General features: G+C 47.4%; 1 protein-coding gene across 3 annotated transcripts in view; it reads left to right on the forward strand.

The window, feature by feature from the left end:
• Positions 1-16,378, forward strand: part of PLCG2 (phospholipase C gamma 2) — a 157,924-nt gene that overhangs the window by 124,790 nt on the left and 16,756 nt on the right. For 2 of the 3 annotated variants that reach the window (XM_042968431.1, XM_042968433.1), the window contains exons 28-31: positions 1,198-1,343; positions 1,916-2,030; positions 2,836-3,003; positions 8,464-8,552. In XM_042968431.1, the coding sequence (XP_042824365.1) occupies positions 1,198-1,343; positions 1,916-2,030; positions 2,836-3,003; positions 8,464-8,552 (518 nt within the window). Of the gene's footprint in view, positions 1-1,197; positions 1,344-1,915; positions 2,031-2,835; positions 3,004-8,463; positions 8,553-13,441; positions 14,084-16,378 lie in introns of those variants that run through there. The other variant, XM_042968432.1, reaches the window with a different exon arrangement.

Here is a 16,378-nt window from a genome sequence, read left to right on the forward strand (position 1 = left end):
GCTCGAGGCCCATCAGCTGAATGGAGCCATGACAGGGGCAGTGGACACTTGCCATTGCAGAGACAGATGCCGAGCAGGGAGGCTTAAGTGAGAAAGGAAATACTTGAGCTCATGTAATGAAAAGGTCCAGGCGTTGAGGCAGCTTCAGGCACAGCTGCATGCAGGTGCTCTGTGGCTGTCTTTAGTGAACTCTTCTCTGGCCCATCCTTCGTTGAGCGTTTCATGCTCAGACTCTTACAGAGATACTCCCTGCTGAGAGAAACCCACATGCTAAACTTTTTTCCGTAAATGGTAGCAGAAATCACAGTGCTGTGCTCTTTTATTGACAGAGCTATTCACCAGGAGTCTCCTTTATGTTGTTTTTATGCCTGTGTAGGGGGGGTTCCATTGACTGGATCTCTCATCTACTCAACTGGTGCCCCCATGGAGGCACACTGAGGTCCTCTCCCTCTTTTGCTATTACAGACAGCCTTGACTTCTGTAACCTTCCGTGAGCACCACTTCCCAGATGGCGGAGCCCTTCGGTGGCACGGAATTTTCAGAAGTACAGGCTAGGCCCTACAGCATTGGCATGTGGACCAGCCTTTCCTGAGGAAACCCAGTGAACACCCAAGTCCAGCAACGCCTGAGCTCAGACACCTCACCAGGCTGCCCTCCAGAGGGACTGGGGGGGGGGTCGCAAATTGAGAAAACAATTGAATACACCTTTTCATTGAAACTTCAGCTCAGTTTTATCTAACTTTTCAATCTTTGCCAGTACGATGGTCACGTTATACTTAGCGCTTCCCTTAGGCGTAACGTGAACGATGTTTTTACGAAGCGTTTTCTTTTTGCGAACTGTCCCTGTTTCTCGAACAGGGCGTAGGTATTTATAGTACGCATTATCAGATCGCTTTCATGTGTGGATCTTCCCCTGTCATTTGAGTTAGAACAATTTCTCTTTCTGCAACAGGTCTTAAGTGAAATTTTAAAATTAACCCCAATTCTTTTCTAAGAAATCTTCAGCGTTGAGTAGGTGTTTTACTGTCATACTTAGGATGGTGTTCACCAGTCGGGACCTTTTTTGAAGCGCATATTTTAACCACTGCCTGAAATTATTTTTGGAGAGAGCTAAAATGACGCCCCACCCAGCGCCTCGGGCCCAAGAGGCGGCCTCGTCCTGCGTCACTCACAGCTGCCCTTCCCTTGCTTTCCCAGACAAGTACATGCAGATGAATCAAGCCTTGTTCTCACTCAACGGGCGGACAGGCTACGTCCTGCAGCCCGAGAGCATGAGGACGGAGAAGTACGACCCCATGCCGCCCGAAGCCCAGCGGAAGATTTTGATGACTCTGACAGTCAAGGTAACTCAGGCCTCTGCCCAGTGACACCTGTCATCTTGTGTAAACCACCAACACCCAGTCACTGTTCAGCTTCTAAATTATGGCACACCCACGGGTTGTAGGGAGGGGACTTGGTCACCACCCCAGGTCTCCTGGGGGTGAGGTAGGAGGTCCATCTCTTACTGGGCTCAGCAGGTAGTCTCATAAGGAAGAAAAAAATGAAGCATGTGTAATGAAAAAGTCTTTTTTTTTTTAAAGAATACCACTTTCTCCCCTCTCCTTTCCTGGGATGTCTCTGTAGGTTCTCCCTGGGCACAGGGACGATGCGTTTCTGTGCTCAGGAGGTTCATGAGAATGATGGCCTGGGGGTTCCGATCCTGGCTTCTCCTTAACACCTGTTCTCCAGCCCCATTTCCCCGACCACTGCAGAGGCTTGTTAGGGCCTCAGTGAAGAAACTGTGGCTGGCTTGGACCTCATCTGGTCTGACTGTAGAACCCAGACTGAGCCCCGTGCGACACCACCCATATAGAACTTGTCCGTGCTTCCCAGGGTGGATCGGGGAGAACTGCAGCTTTTACCTTTGGTGCCCTAGGTTCTCGGGGCTCGCCATCTCCCCAAACTTGGCCGAAGCATCGCATGTCCCTTTGTGGAGGTGGAAATCTGCGGGGCTGAATATGACAACAACAAGTTTAAGACCACAGTTGTGAGTAAGTTGCATCACGTGTCCTATCGTCCACATCTTCTCTTTCATCCCCTGTGCCCGCTACAGTTCAGCTCGGGGAGGTGGGAAACACAGGGCACTGTGCTTAACTAGGTGGGCTGGTACCCAGTGCCGTGTTTCTTTGTGTTGGGAGTCCTGGGCCAGCCCCCTATGCAATGATGCCGGGGTGCTCCCCTTTGGGCAATACCCCCCCTCCCTGCCCACTTGATCTACACAGTCAGGCTTGTGTCCAAGGCTAAGGGACAGAGACACAGAGGGTGTGGCTAACCCAGAGGCTGCAGCCTCACATGGGTGATTTTATCCTTCAGAGGGAAGGGAGGCCCAGAGAAATGCTTGCTTGCTCTTCCAATGGAAGCCAGGAACTGTCAATCTTTTAAGGCCTGGGCTCACTGGCCCTGGTAAAAGACAGCCCGATGAACTCACGTGTGTACCCGTGGCATTGGCGTTTCTCAGGGGGTGACAGCCAGGAGGCTGGTTCGCACGATTCCAGACCCCCTCCCTCACCAGATGCGGAGTGTGGCTCTTCCCTCTGTGATCTCTTCCTGCTGTCCTGCCCCTTCCAGACCCGGGGGAGCTGAGATGATTGCTGTAGCAAGGGGGTGTGGTCTCCAAGTACCAGACCTCAGAGCAGCTTTACCAGAACTGCTTCTGGAAAGAAAGTATTTCTTAGATCTTGGCATAGATATGTTTACAGGATGCTAAGGAGATTCAGAGCTGACAGATAGAGAGGCAGTTTTACCAGGAGGGGGCAGGTTGCATGGGGCCTCAGCTGAGCCTTGATCTCCTTCCAGATGACAATGGCCTAAGCCCCGTTTGGGCTCCGACACAGGAGAAGGTGACCTTTGAAATTTATGACCCAAACCTCGCGTTTCTGCGCTTTGTGGTCTACGAGGAAGATATGTTCAGCGATCCTAACTTCCTCGCTCATGCCACTTACCCCATCAAAGGAATCAAATCAGGTAAGACGTTTAAAAAAAAATTTTTTTTTTAATGTTTGAGAGAGAGCGAGCGAGAGCCGGGGAGGGGAAGAGAGAGAGGGAGACACAGCATCCGAAGCAGGCTCCAGGCTCTGAGCTGTGAGCCCAGAGCCCGATGGGGGGCTCGAACCCATGAACCGTGAGATCATGTCCTGAGCCGAAGTCAGATGCTCAACCGACTGAGCCACCCCGACGCCCTGAAGATGTTTTAGTTGAGATGGTCGGTTTGGGCTAGCATCATTTTTGGTCTGTGCTGCTGGCTTTAGACAGAACCAAAAAGCACGCCTCCTGGTTTGTATTAAATTGTTGCAAAACTGATTGGGTGGCTCGGACCGCTGACCATGCGGCTGTTACCATGGGGACAGCCTCCATTTGGCACAGAGACCAGGAAAGGTGGGGAGGCTGGGCCCCTTCACCGTCCGGCCTGTGTGCAAAGTTGGATTATTAGGGAATTGCCCATCTGGTAGTGTAGTTTGATTTCATTCTGAAAGGCTAGGGGCTTAGGGTGAGGGCAGCTCCGGCCCTCTGCCAGGCTCACACTGCACTCTGGGGGGAAGAAAAAGGCCCTGAGCAGCTGTGAGCTATGCTCTCAACTCTGCCTCTTCCTGAGGCCTAGAGAGTCCCCAGGAGACAGACTTCTTCCACTGCTACCACTTTCTTCTATGCTGAGCCAAACTCCTTCGTGCTGCTTGAAGGGTCTTATTGGGTCTGCCTGTGACCAAGCCAAGCTGGGACATGGGACCAGCTCTTAAGAACTAGGAAATGGAGTCCCATTACCGCCCCCCTGACAAAGCAGCAATATAGCCGCCCCTCCCCGCAACCTGGGGAGGGGGTTCAGAGCTTCATGCTGCTCTGTAAAGGTGGCTATTCTTGTAGACAGTTTCTCTCCTCTCCTGCTGGACTTGATATGTAATGTTTGACAAATGGTCCCTCGTTCCATGTGGAATTCCCTTTGCCCCCTTCCTCGGTATTTCTGAGGCATGTGACAGAAGACCCTAGATCCTTCTGGAGTCCTCATGAGGTCACGGTTCCCCAAGGATCCCAAGGTTTCAAGGTTTCCAAACTTGAAACATATCAGATATTCCCTCAGTTTCTACCTTTCTTAGCATCATAAATCGGATCATTTCCGGCGCCGGGCCCTTGCCCAGCTGGGGCATGTGGTGGAAAATGCAGGTTCCTGGGCCCATCCCGGGGTGCTCCGACTCCCCTGGGGTGGGGCCCCGAAGTTGCACGTTCAGGCAGCTCCTCAGGTGGCACTTGGAAAGGACTGAGCGTGGCTGCCTATCTTATCACCCAGGAAACAAATTCCGAAGCAAAGGAGTAGATCAAATCCGAACTTAGAAACCACGTCTTCATAGTTTCCCCTAAGTCCCTGGCATCTGATATTCGACAGCCCCTCTTGCTTAGCGAGCCCACACTGTAAACTACTTTAAACCCGGCAGTCAAGGTGCAATTTTGTAACGTGCTCTTTACCTAAGGGTTAGGATGGACTTTTTACAGTAACCGTTTGCTTGTTCCTAACCCACCTCCCCCTGGACCCATCCTGCACAGACAGGGGTGTGATGTCATGGAGACAGGTCAGAGTTAGTGAACCTTCCCTTCCCAGCCACTAAACAGTATCAATTAATCTAGAAAATTCTATGACTTAGCCTGGAGGTTTAAATTTTTTTTTTTTAATGTTTATTTATTTTTGAGACAGAGACAGAGCATGAACGGGGGAGGGTCAGAGAGAGAGGGAGACACAGAATCTGAAACAGGCTCCAGGCTCTGAGTTGTCAGCACAGATCCCGACGCGGGGCTCGAACTCACGGACCGCGAGATCATGACCTGAGCCGAAGTCGGACACTTAACCGACCGAGCCACCCAGGCGCCCCAGCCTGGGGGTTTAAAACACAAAGAGCAGTATGTCAGGGATGATGAAAGAAGGGAGCCTTCCCCTGCTCCCGTGTGGCGTCCAGTGACCTCTGGCACATTCATGTCCCAGGGAGGCATGAAGTGAACAATCCCTTTGTGCATAAGGCATCAGGGGCCTTCTGAACTCAGAAATAAACTCTGCCCGTTGTCATTAGGGATGCACTTAAGCTTTTGAGCCAGATGGAGCACAGGAAGGAAGGAAAACAGCGTTTATTGTGCCTTAAACTCTCTAATCCTCGCAGCAGTCCCGTGAAAGAGGTTTTGTCCTCTCTGCTTCTTAAGCATGAGCACTTTAGGGCCCGGAGTTGTTCACTGACTTGTTCAAGGTCACACACCTGTAGGACCAGAACTGGGATGCAGACCCAGGAGTGACTTCCTTCCTCCTCTGCAGGCCTCCCCTACTCCTAATAAGCCAAATTCTGAGCCTGCCTCAGATCATGTCTCCGGTTTCCTGTGTATCTATGGCCACAGCCCAAGCCGACAAGGACAAAACAGAACCACACTGTTTCTTGGTGAAACTGGGCAACACCTTTCCACCCTAACCCCAAGATGCATGAAGGCTGCTCAGGAAATGAGACCTGGGCATTGCAAGGGGGGGGGGGTGGCGTGGGCATAGGGCACGCCCTCTCCCAATCTGGAGGCACATGTACTCTAAACAGAATCGCACCACCTGCTCATTGGAGTGCAGGGGCGACCCGATAGCCTTCCCCATACCTGGAAGCGGTCAGCAGCCCAGGACGTTCTAACAGTCGATCAACACCCAGACAGATTTCTTCCACATTGTCCACAGATCAGCTCTATTTCAGGCCCCACCCCAGCCCTCCAGTTAGAGTCTGCATTTAATAAGATTCCCCTAACATTAAAGCTGGAGGGGCTCTAGGCTGGACTGTAGGAATTCTGTGGGTAGCCAGGAAAAAAACAGACCAGCAAACCAACAACAACAACAAAAGAAATCACATCACCTAGGAGTAGAGACTAGGTCAGAACACTTCACTATTCACGGAAAGCAACGTCCCCAAAATCCTGCAAGGAAAAATGTCACCTGAGAGTTTTATACTCAAACTGTCACTCAATTATAAAAAAGAATGGATGCATTCAAATATGTGCCATTTGAGGATTATATGTCCCATGAGGTTTTTTGAAAATGAGAGGACAAATTAAGCCAACAAAAACCCTGATAGAGGGACGTGTGGGTGGCTCATTTGGCGTCTTCCTGCAGAGGAGGAAGTCAGGCGTCTGACTCTTGGTTTCGCCTCAGGTCATGATCTCATGGTTTGTGAGTTCGAGCCCCACGTCAGGCTCCACCCTGACAGAGCTGAACCTGCTTGGGATTCTTTCCCTCTCCTCTGCTCCCTCTCCCTCTCAAAATAAATAAATAAGCTTAAAAAAACTGATAGGGAAGATCAGTCAAAAGGAGGGGAGCACTGGACATTTAAAATTCACACACAGTGAAATGCACAAATTTTAAATCCTAAGAACACTGTAAACCAGTTTCGAGCGCCAGTCCATGAGACACATGCGGACGCATTCAGGGGAAGTATACAGTTGTATATATATTTCCAAGTAAGATGAAGACACCTGTGCGCTAGATGCAGGGATGGCTAAGTGTGATAAAACAAAAAGAGTAAAAGGTTAACGGGAGGATGTAGGTGATGGGTGTACAAGTGGCCCTTGTAATAGGATTTTAGCTTTGCTGTAACCAAGTCTCCCTCTGTGCAAGAATTATGGTTACAAAATGCAACACAAATACAGTTGAACAGCGTGGGGGTTGGGGACATCGTTCTGTCAAGCAGTCAAAAATCCACATATGACCTTTGACCCCCCCAAACCTAACTACTAATAGCCTATTGCTGACTGGAAGCCTTACTGATAACAAAGTCAACACACACTTTGTATTTTATACTGTATTCTTAAGGTAGAGAAAAGACCCCATTAAGAAAGTTACAAGAGGGGAGCATGGGTGGCTTAGTCAGTTAAGCGTCGGACTTTGGCTCAGGTCACAATCTCACCGCTTGTGAGTTCGAGCCCCGCATCGGGCTCTGTGTGGACAGCTCAGAGCCTGGAGCCTCTTCAGATTTTTTATCTTTCTCTCTCTCGGCCCCTCTCCCACTCATACTCTGTCTCTCTCTCAAAAACAAACATTAAAAAAAATAAAGTTGTAAGAAAATACATTTACAGTACTGTACATTTTGAAAAAAACCTGCATATAAGTGGACCCTTGCAGCTCGAACCCACGTTGTTCAGGGGTCAGCTGTATTATTTAGACGCTTGTCCTGTAAAGATGATAAAATTAGGGGGACGAAGGAGAGGGAGGGTATAGGCTTGCATGACCTCATCAACAGTGGGAAGCGAGAGAGAGAGGAATCCTATGGTACCTTTAAACATTCTCCAAGAGAAATAATAATAATCACACAAGCCAGAAACCTGAATGGTGGAAGACACAGAGGAAGTAGAGGGAGTGCCCCCATGGAGGCATTGCTTGTCCTGGAGAATCGGGTAGAGTGCAAATAAAAGCTTTCCAGGCAAACCAGGACCACAATGTGAACCTCCAAGGTAGCGTAAATGGAAGCTGTAAGGTTCGGAACTGCTTAGGTTAGGGTATGATTGGTAGTGATTTTAAAGCAACTCAAGACTGTAGACTATGTCGGGAAGATACCGTTCAGAGTGGCTTCTTCCGGGGGCAGCTGGGTGGCTCAGTTGGTTAAGTGTCTGACTCGATCTCAGCTCAGGTCTTGATCTTAGGGTTGAGTTCAAGCCCCACGTTGGGCTCCACATGGGGCATGAAACCTACTTAAAAAAGTGCGCCTTCTAGAATAAGGGGTTATGAGGGGGGTAGGAACAAGAGTTTAATTTTTAGTATGTATTTGTTCTTACTAAAACAAGACAACAGATCAACCTTTGAGATGTGTTGTCTTTTTTTTTTTTTTTGAGATGTGTTGTCTTAAACATTACCTCATGGGGGAAAAAGTCAGCTCTACCTCAACCATCCCCTAAATAATAAGAAACATTTAAATGACTGTCCTAATTATAAATAGAGAAAGGCTTTCAGAGGATCAATACTGCTCTGGATCGCCAAGGGACAGATCTCCTCCTATTGGAAATCTTTAAAGATAAAACACTGCCCCCTCCCCCTCCTAACAGCAGACATGAAGGGAGGGGTTGTGAAGGAAGCTTTACTCCTTTGAGTCTTTTGGCCTCAGGAGTATTCAAGAACGTGAAGCATCGCTGTAGTCACTCTGCATTCAGTGTGTGATGTTCTGGAGGTTTTGATTTCTCTTGAGTGATTCATTTTCATTTCTTCATGAATCTTTAACCCCCTTCTCTGTGCGGGCCTGTCCCTCGTGAGGGCTGCGTTCCGGAGCCCATGTCCCTAACCATCAGGATGGGACCTCCAGTTTCCATAAAGTCAGCCCCCAGCTTGGGACACTCCCCTGTCTGCTCCTTGGACACCCTAGCCCTGGCTGTGCCCGAGAACGCCAAGGTCTGATATGAACGGCCTCCCTTTGCATGATCTTTCCGTTCCTGCAGGATTCAGATCTGTTCCTCTGAAGAACGGGTACAGTGAAGATATCGAGCTGGCTTCCCTCCTGGTGTTCTGTGAGATGCAGCCAGTCCTGGTGAGTGAACACCGGGTGGGGTGGAAATGGCCTGTGCGTACGGCTGGCAGATGGACTTAAACCCGTTGGGCATTATCCAGCCAGACACGCCCATCACACAAGAATCCCTCAGCCACCCCAGGTTTTTCCTTCCAGCGACCTTCCCTCTTGGAGAAGGCAGTACGGTTCTTTGAGTAGGTCTTGTAGTTGGAAAGGGTGAAGCCCGTTGGAAGTTCCTTATAGTTATGTTTCAGCAAGCAGAGTCAGGCAAGACAGTGCTCTTCTAGAGAAGCTCATCCTTTCTGGGGGCCTTTCCCCACCTGTTGGGTCCTTGGGAGTCCCTTCAGAAGGTCTGACAGCATCCACCAAGGCCTTGTCGTGGCCAGTGCTGGGGAGAGGAGTTCACAGTGATAGGCACTACCTTTGTCATTCTCCTTGCTGCTGGAGGAGCCTGCCTTCCTGGTCCTTTGGCCAAGACCTTGAAGATCCTTAGCCTCTCCTTTGATGAACCAGTTTAGGGAGGTTTGGTGGGAAGGGCTCGGCCTCACCGGATGCAGCACCAGTGTGTGACAGTTCACGTCTCCCTCGATGGTTAGAGAATATCTGGATGTGTGATTTTGGAGCTTTAAAATCCTCTTGACAGCCTCTCCCATAGAATGAAAGCCACTGGGCATGTGTTTTTGCGAGAACCCATGATGTGGCCAACCCAATCTCACAAGATCTTTCCCTCTCCCTACCACAAAACCCAGCATGAACGGGTTGACTGTGTGGTCACCCCACTCCTCTTCGGATAGCTTAGAAAAACCCTGGTTCTGGACCCCAGTAGGCTGACTTGGGCTTGGTCATCGCCCCAGGATTTTCTTCTTGATTTCTCATCCTAGTTGTTCTCTGGGTACAGAAATCACAGCGTCTAATTTGTTGTTTTGGAAGTTGCTTATTAGGCAGCTTCCAGAATAAAGCTGAGAACCATCCAATGGGGAAGGGAGGATGGCAGGGGTGGAGATGCCTTTTAACAGCTGTAGCCATAGTCCATGCAGTAAAAATTCATGAACTCGACTCAGAGGAGAGAACGTTAGGCTTTTCTGCATAGCTGTCTGCCTTAACGTTCAGTTTCTGCAACCTTGATAGTTTTCCACTTCAGAGCATTTTATAAACATGGAAATGGAACCGGATGCAAACATAAGGAAAGACAGACAGGAAGCACTAAAAGCAGGAAGCGGACACTTAACAGGCACAGTAGTTGGGGGCCAGAGAACCTCCCTGACAGCCAAAGACATTACTTGTGTTGCTGTAAAATAAGCTCACGATGACAGAATTGTGCCTGGAAAGGATAAGGCGATGGATGGTGCAAAGTTGCCCGTTTTCAAACAAAGTTTAAATGGCAGTGCTTCAGACTCTGTCAAAGTAAACATTGACACGAACTGTCGTTTTCACTTGACCCTTCGGTTGTGGATCAGAAAATCACCTTGCATGATTGTTATTGTGATTGCAAGGCTGGGTCCCGAAAGGGCACCTGAGTCGGTCGTCAGGTCCTTGTCGAGAATGCCCAAGACTTAATTAAATGGCTCTTCTTTTAGAATGAATTACGCATTTGTCAATTTATCACCAATAAGACTGAGTTCTTTAAGTCCATTAAAAGACCTCAGCCAGAATACATGATTTTGTTTACCTAAACACACACAGAGCTGAGCCCAGATTGTGGAAACTCTGGGGAAGTTTCCCCAATTGGGGAAGAGGAGTAGATAATGTTGGCATTTGGTCTGTTTGACTCCTTCACTTCCTAGGTCAATGCCGCCTTTATGTAAATGATACTACTACAAATCCGTGCGTCCATGTGTATTTCTTTTTTAAAGCAGGTTTCTTAACTTTGGGGCCAGAGGTTTGTGGAGGAAATTGTCCTCTGCATTTAAAAGTTCAGCAGCATCTCTGCCCCTTGTGTAACCACCAAACATGTCCCCGGGTTGGCAAAACTGTCCTTGTTGAGAACGGCTCTAAACGAAATTCTAAACACTTTTCATACTATTACCTAATGTTTAACAGCATTTTTCCACTGAGTGGATGGACCGTAGATTACCAAATTGGTCGTTTACATGGAGTCCACTTGCAAGTAAGGCTTTCGTGAAATTCTTTATGTGCCTATACTTTTCCTCCTTGAATTCAGAGTTATTTTCTTAGGACTTATTGCCAGATACGGGATCAGTTTATCGAAGCAGGATGGTAGAAATATAAAACCTGGAATAAATAAGCATGAAGACCCCTGGCTTAGTCAGGCTTACCTTCCCCAGCCCACAGAAGGATCTGGGATTCTGTTGCCTGGGGAACGGGAACCCATGTGCATAAAAGGCCATCTGCAGACATTTCATGGACAAACGATGTGATAAACTGGGTTTCAGATGATGGTAGGGCCACGTTGGTCTAGACCATGCTCCGCAAAGCTGTTGTAAACAACTTGGAAACATTATAAATAATTTGGTAATACCAACAGCAGAGAAACTTAGTACATTTAAAAGAAAATGCCCTCCTCTAGATTTACTTTCTCTATGTGGGAAGCCTCCCACGTGGGTGCTGTTAGGGATGCGGCGGGGAGCGAGGGCATCGTGTGGGGCACCAAGGGGAACGTTAACTTGCAGAGATCTGCTCTCTGAAGGAGTTTTGGCAGAGAAGTTGTCAGAGTATGTGCAAAGCTCATTTCAACTGCTGGTTTTTGAGCTTTTATTGAATTCCACATCTGTCACCTGGTTCTCAGGCGCTCACAGGTGCCATTCCGTGATGCGGAATCACACGGTGATGAGGAGTCTCTGGGGAGCTGAGCTGGGTTGTTTGGTAGACCTGGGCTTTCTCGTTGTTCAAGGTCAAACCTTGTTCTATTTATCACCGTATCCTCTGTCCTGCCAGGGAGAGACTCTGGTAAATAGCTTTGCAGAAGACTTCTCTGAGCCAGTGATTGATCCGGGGAGGGCTTGATGGAGTTTAAAGCTCCAGAAAATAGTCGGTGAGCACTTGAAGCTTCTTCTGAAGAAGCCATTTACACATCACAATTGCTTGATCAATCCTCAGTCCTTTGCCCTGTTAGCTATATATATGGTTTATAAGATGTGTTTTCAACACCATTTTGTTACACTTGAAAAGTAGTAAAACAAAGGAAGGGAGGTTGGAAAAATTCCATTAAGCAACTTGTCCATAACCACAGGTAGCATTTTGGCAGATTTGATACAGCCATCGTTGGATTCATGTAATACGCATGAACACGTGCCCTTTATCTACTTCACAGGAGCATTTTTCAATGTTGTTAGGATTTTCAAAGCCATTAATGCCTGTTTGATCAGGTATGGGTTTCTCATTCCCTTAGCCATTCTCCCGCTGATGGACAATGAGGTTGTTTGCAGCTTTTTACATTATAAATAATGGTCTTCATATAACCTTTTTTGATTACAAATTATTTCCTGGGGCTAGACATTTAATAATGGAATACTAGATCAGAAAGGGGGAAAAAAAACACATTTTGGATGCATGTTGAATTGTTCTCTCAAAGTAGTTTCTTTTCAGTTGATGTATCCTATCCATTGTGCCACTAACTGAGAAGGGCTTCCACTCAAATGATTTAAACTTGTGAGATTCCGAATAGGATGGGAGAAAGTATGAAAGCTTGAGTATTCCTCCTAGTCGCCATCTGTGGGCAAGCTGGCAGGACCTGGGGTCTCTGATTACTGATCCTGGGGTGGATGGGGCTGGGTAGGGGTTCAGGTGTTGGGCTGGAAAGACCAGGAGGCCATGGTTCCCAGCGAGGGCTCGGCAGGAAGAGAGGTGTGAATCTCTATGCAGAAGAGCTCAGCACACACGCTAGAGACCCCGGACGGGGGCTGCGCCCTGCAGCTAAGCCAGTCACGGTGTCTGAGGATGGGCAAGATTTCCTTACACTTGGGAAGGCCCTCCTTGGGCCTCAACAGCTAACGTATGCCAGTCTGACCCCAGAGACTTCTGTGCCTATCAGGAAGGCCCAACAGCTGGATGCGATTTGAACGACAAAACCATGAGTGTAAAGTGAAAAAGAAAAAGCCACTGCCCGGCAGTAAGAGGAAGACGGACCCAGGTGGACACATGGTACAGGTGGCTGGCGGTTCAAGTAGAGCCATCGGAAGTATCCAAAGAGGAGCCCAACATCCGAGTCCTAAGAGCGTTCAAGGATATCTAAGTAGAGCGCTGAAAAAGACTTCCTGGAATTTGAAATTAAAGCCTCATTTCCTGAATTTAGATATTCAGCATATAACAGAGATCTGCATTAGTGACCAGAGATATAACCCGGAGGAAATGTCTCACAATCCAAGTGCACCTGGGGGGCTCAGACGGTTGAGCGTCCGACTCTTGATTTCAGCTCAGGTTATGATCCCAGCGTTGTGGGATCGAGCCCTGCCTCAGGCCCCATGCTGAGCTCCTGCATAAAATTCTCTCTCCCCCCCTCAGTCTCAAAGAAACAATTTTAAAAAAAAGTCTCGCAATCCAGAACAATACCACCATGACAGCCTCAGAGAACGGATGCAAAACACCTACAGGCAAGTATGTCCCCATGAACAAAGCGGAACAGATGGGTAGGGAGCTATCAATGAAAGTGAACAGACGGAACTTTCTCTTCTTTGGGAATCAAGGAAACCTTCTCAAGCAGCAAAGGGACAAATCGAAAGCACACCACCAGCTGGGTTCTAGCACAGGCACACCTTGTTTTATTGTGCTTTGCACATACTGCATGTGTTTTTGTTTTTTTTTTAACCAGTCGAAGGTTTGTGGCAACCCTGTGTCAGGCAAGGCTAGTGGCACCATTTTTCCAAAAGGCATTTGCTCACTTCCTGTCTCTGCCACGTTTTGGTTCATATTTCAAACTTCTTTGATGGGGATCTTTGATGTTACTATTTTAGTTGTTTCGGAGCCGCCTGAACCACACGCTTAGAAGGACGGCAAGGTTGTGTGCCTCCTTGTGGCTCCACCTGTCGGCCACCTTCTGTCTCTCTCCCTGAGACACAACACTGAAATCAAGCCAGCTGATGACCCTACAGTGGCCTCCACGTGATCCAGTGAAACGAAGAGTCCGTCAGTGCAGCAGACTTCATCCCTATCTTCAGAAACTGCCCCAGCCACCCTTCTCGGCCAGCAGCTGCCGCATCCAGGCAAGACCCTCCACCAGCCAGAAGACTATGAGTCACTGAAATCTCAGATAATTTAAAAATTTGGTTGCCAAAAAAACCCCATTAAGATACATACGCGTTATCACACGCTTAATAGACTATAAGCATAACTTTTATACGTACCGGGAAACCAAAAAAATAATGTGATTTGCTTTATTGCAATATTTGCTTCATTGTGGTGGCCTGGAGCCACACCCATGATATCCGACGTTTGCCTATAAAACGTGTGAATTCCAAGGAAGAAAAAAAGACTTCCCAACATACCAAGTTATCTACTAAGAAAATCAAATAAAACTAACATCAGACTTGTCTTCGGCACTAGGAGGACTGAAGAACTCAGCAAACGGCCACCAGCATGTCAAGGCAACAGAAATGTATTTGTGGATATGCAAGGTCTTAGAAACCTCAGGAGAGCACCTGAATCGATGTTCTAGATAGATGAAGAAAAGGAATTAATTCCGCAACACAGTGACGCTTTAGAGTGTAAGTCTCTTTAAGTACCAGGGTCCCTGAAACAAATACACTATGAAAAATTTTGTGCCAGTCTGGAATTGAAAATAATAAACATATGAAAACCCTGGAGCTGAGAGTTAAAATAAAGGTGTCCTGGGGAGTCTGGGTGGCTCAGTCAGTTGAGCGTCCGACTTCGGCTCAGGTCATGATCTCACGGTTCGTGAGTTCGGGCCCCACAGCCTCTGTGCTGACAGCTTGGACCCTGCTTCGGATTCTGTGTCTCCTCTCTCTGCCCCTCTCCTGCTCACACTCTCTCTCTCTCAAAAATAAACAAACATTAAAACAAAACCAAAAAAAAAAGGTGTCCTGAAAAGTTTTGACGTTGATGCCTGGGGGTTCAGTAGGCACATAAAACATCTTGTAAGAGGGGGGCGCCTGGGTGGCGCAGTCGGTTAAGCGTCCGACTTCAGCCAGGTCACGATCTCGCGGTCCGTGAGTTCGAGCCCCGCGTCGGGCTCTGGGCTGATGGCTCGGAGCCTGGAGCCTGCTTCCGATTCTGTGTCTCCCTCTCTCTCTGCCCCTCCCCCGTTCATGCTCTGTCTCTCTCTGTCCCAAAAATAAATAAGAAACGTTGGAAAAAAAAATTAAAAAAAAAAAAACATCTTGTAAGAGGGGAGTTCAATTTTTTTTACCTTGAAATATCAGAATTAAGTTTAATTAGGATCATTAGAAAAATGAAACAGAAACGTGACCAAGAGTAAAAATGTATAGTATTCAAAAGGGAAGGGTAGAACATATTTGATTCAGTGAATGGGCTCAATCCTCCTATTAAAAAAGAAAAAAAAAAATCTAACTGCATGTCTATAGGAAATAAGCCTAAAACCAACAGGGTATTGCATGAGGAAAGAAAGGTTACCCAAAAATTACCACCACCCCCCCCCCCCCCGCAGGAATGGAAGAGTTACTGCAAGAAATAATTAATCTCACAGTACAATTTAAAATCCAAACTGCCAAAGATGTGCTTGCTGGGGCAGCACATATACAGAAGTATCAATGAGCATTAAGAGGAGCTGTGTGGGATGATAGTTTGGTTTACAACTGGATGGGAGAGTCCCGGGGGTTTAATTAGGAAACGGGGATAGTACCTCCACCTATCAACCAAAGGCTCCTACACAGATTACTTGATTAAAACAAAAAAATCAAGGACAGATGATCAAGCTAATCCTAACCAGCTTGATTTCAGAGATACACAACTCTGTCCTACTGCAGCAGATAACAGACACCGTTTATCCTTCTGTTTCTCAGAAGCTTTACAAACTTGATTTCATACTTGGTCACAAAGAAAGAACGATTTCATGAGTTGGTGAGAACAGCAGTAAACTATTTATGCCGTAACTATATTTTGAAAAGGAACACGCTTGCCCTCAAACCACAGGGAAGACTGAAAATGCATGCACTGTTCGTCTCAAAAAAGTTTTGAATACCAATAAGATAGGAACAAAATAAAGATAAAAGCCAACTGAGCAAAATATAAAAGAAGAAAAAACAGATGTTGATTCACTGAAGAGATCAAGCACGTAAACTCCTGGCCTGCTTAATAAAGGAGGGAAGTAAGAACAAAAACAATACCAGAGAAAATACTGGAAGGGAGAGTGACCCCCCCAACTGAGAAGATACATTTGTAAACTAGGGCAAATGGGTGACTGCCTTGAAGAATGTAAACAGCCTAAAATTGTTTCAAGAGGCAATACAATACTCACAAAGTCCCGGAGCACTGAAACAGCTCTCAGGTAAAACAGGTGTTACATTCAGATGGTTTTAAAGCCAAGTTCTACATGAATTTCAAGACCATAATTCTTTTTTTTAATTTTCTAAAATACTTATTTTTGAGAGAGAGAGAGAGAGAGAGAGAGACAGAGAGAGAGCGAGAGAGAGCACCAGCTGGGGAGAGACACAGAGAGAATCCCAGGCAGGCTCTGCACTGTCAGCACAGAGCCTGATGTGGGGGTCAAGCTCACAAATCAAGAGTCGGAAGCTTAACTGACCGAGCTACCCAGGTGTCCCAAGAACACAGTTCTAATGTTAATCCACGGAGGAGGTCAACAGACAAAGAGAAATGCTCCAATTAATTTCCTGAAGAAACTGGAGAAAGATAGTACACCTTTCCCCCCTCTTCTCCTCAGAGTCATAGGTAAATTCTTTAAAAAGTTAGCAAGT

The sequence above is a fragment of the Panthera tigris genome, chromosome E2 (genome assembly GCF_018350195.1).
Source record: "Panthera tigris isolate Pti1 chromosome E2, P.tigris_Pti1_mat1.1, whole genome shotgun sequence".
Lineage (NCBI taxonomy): Eukaryota > Metazoa > Chordata > Mammalia > Carnivora > Felidae > Panthera > Panthera tigris.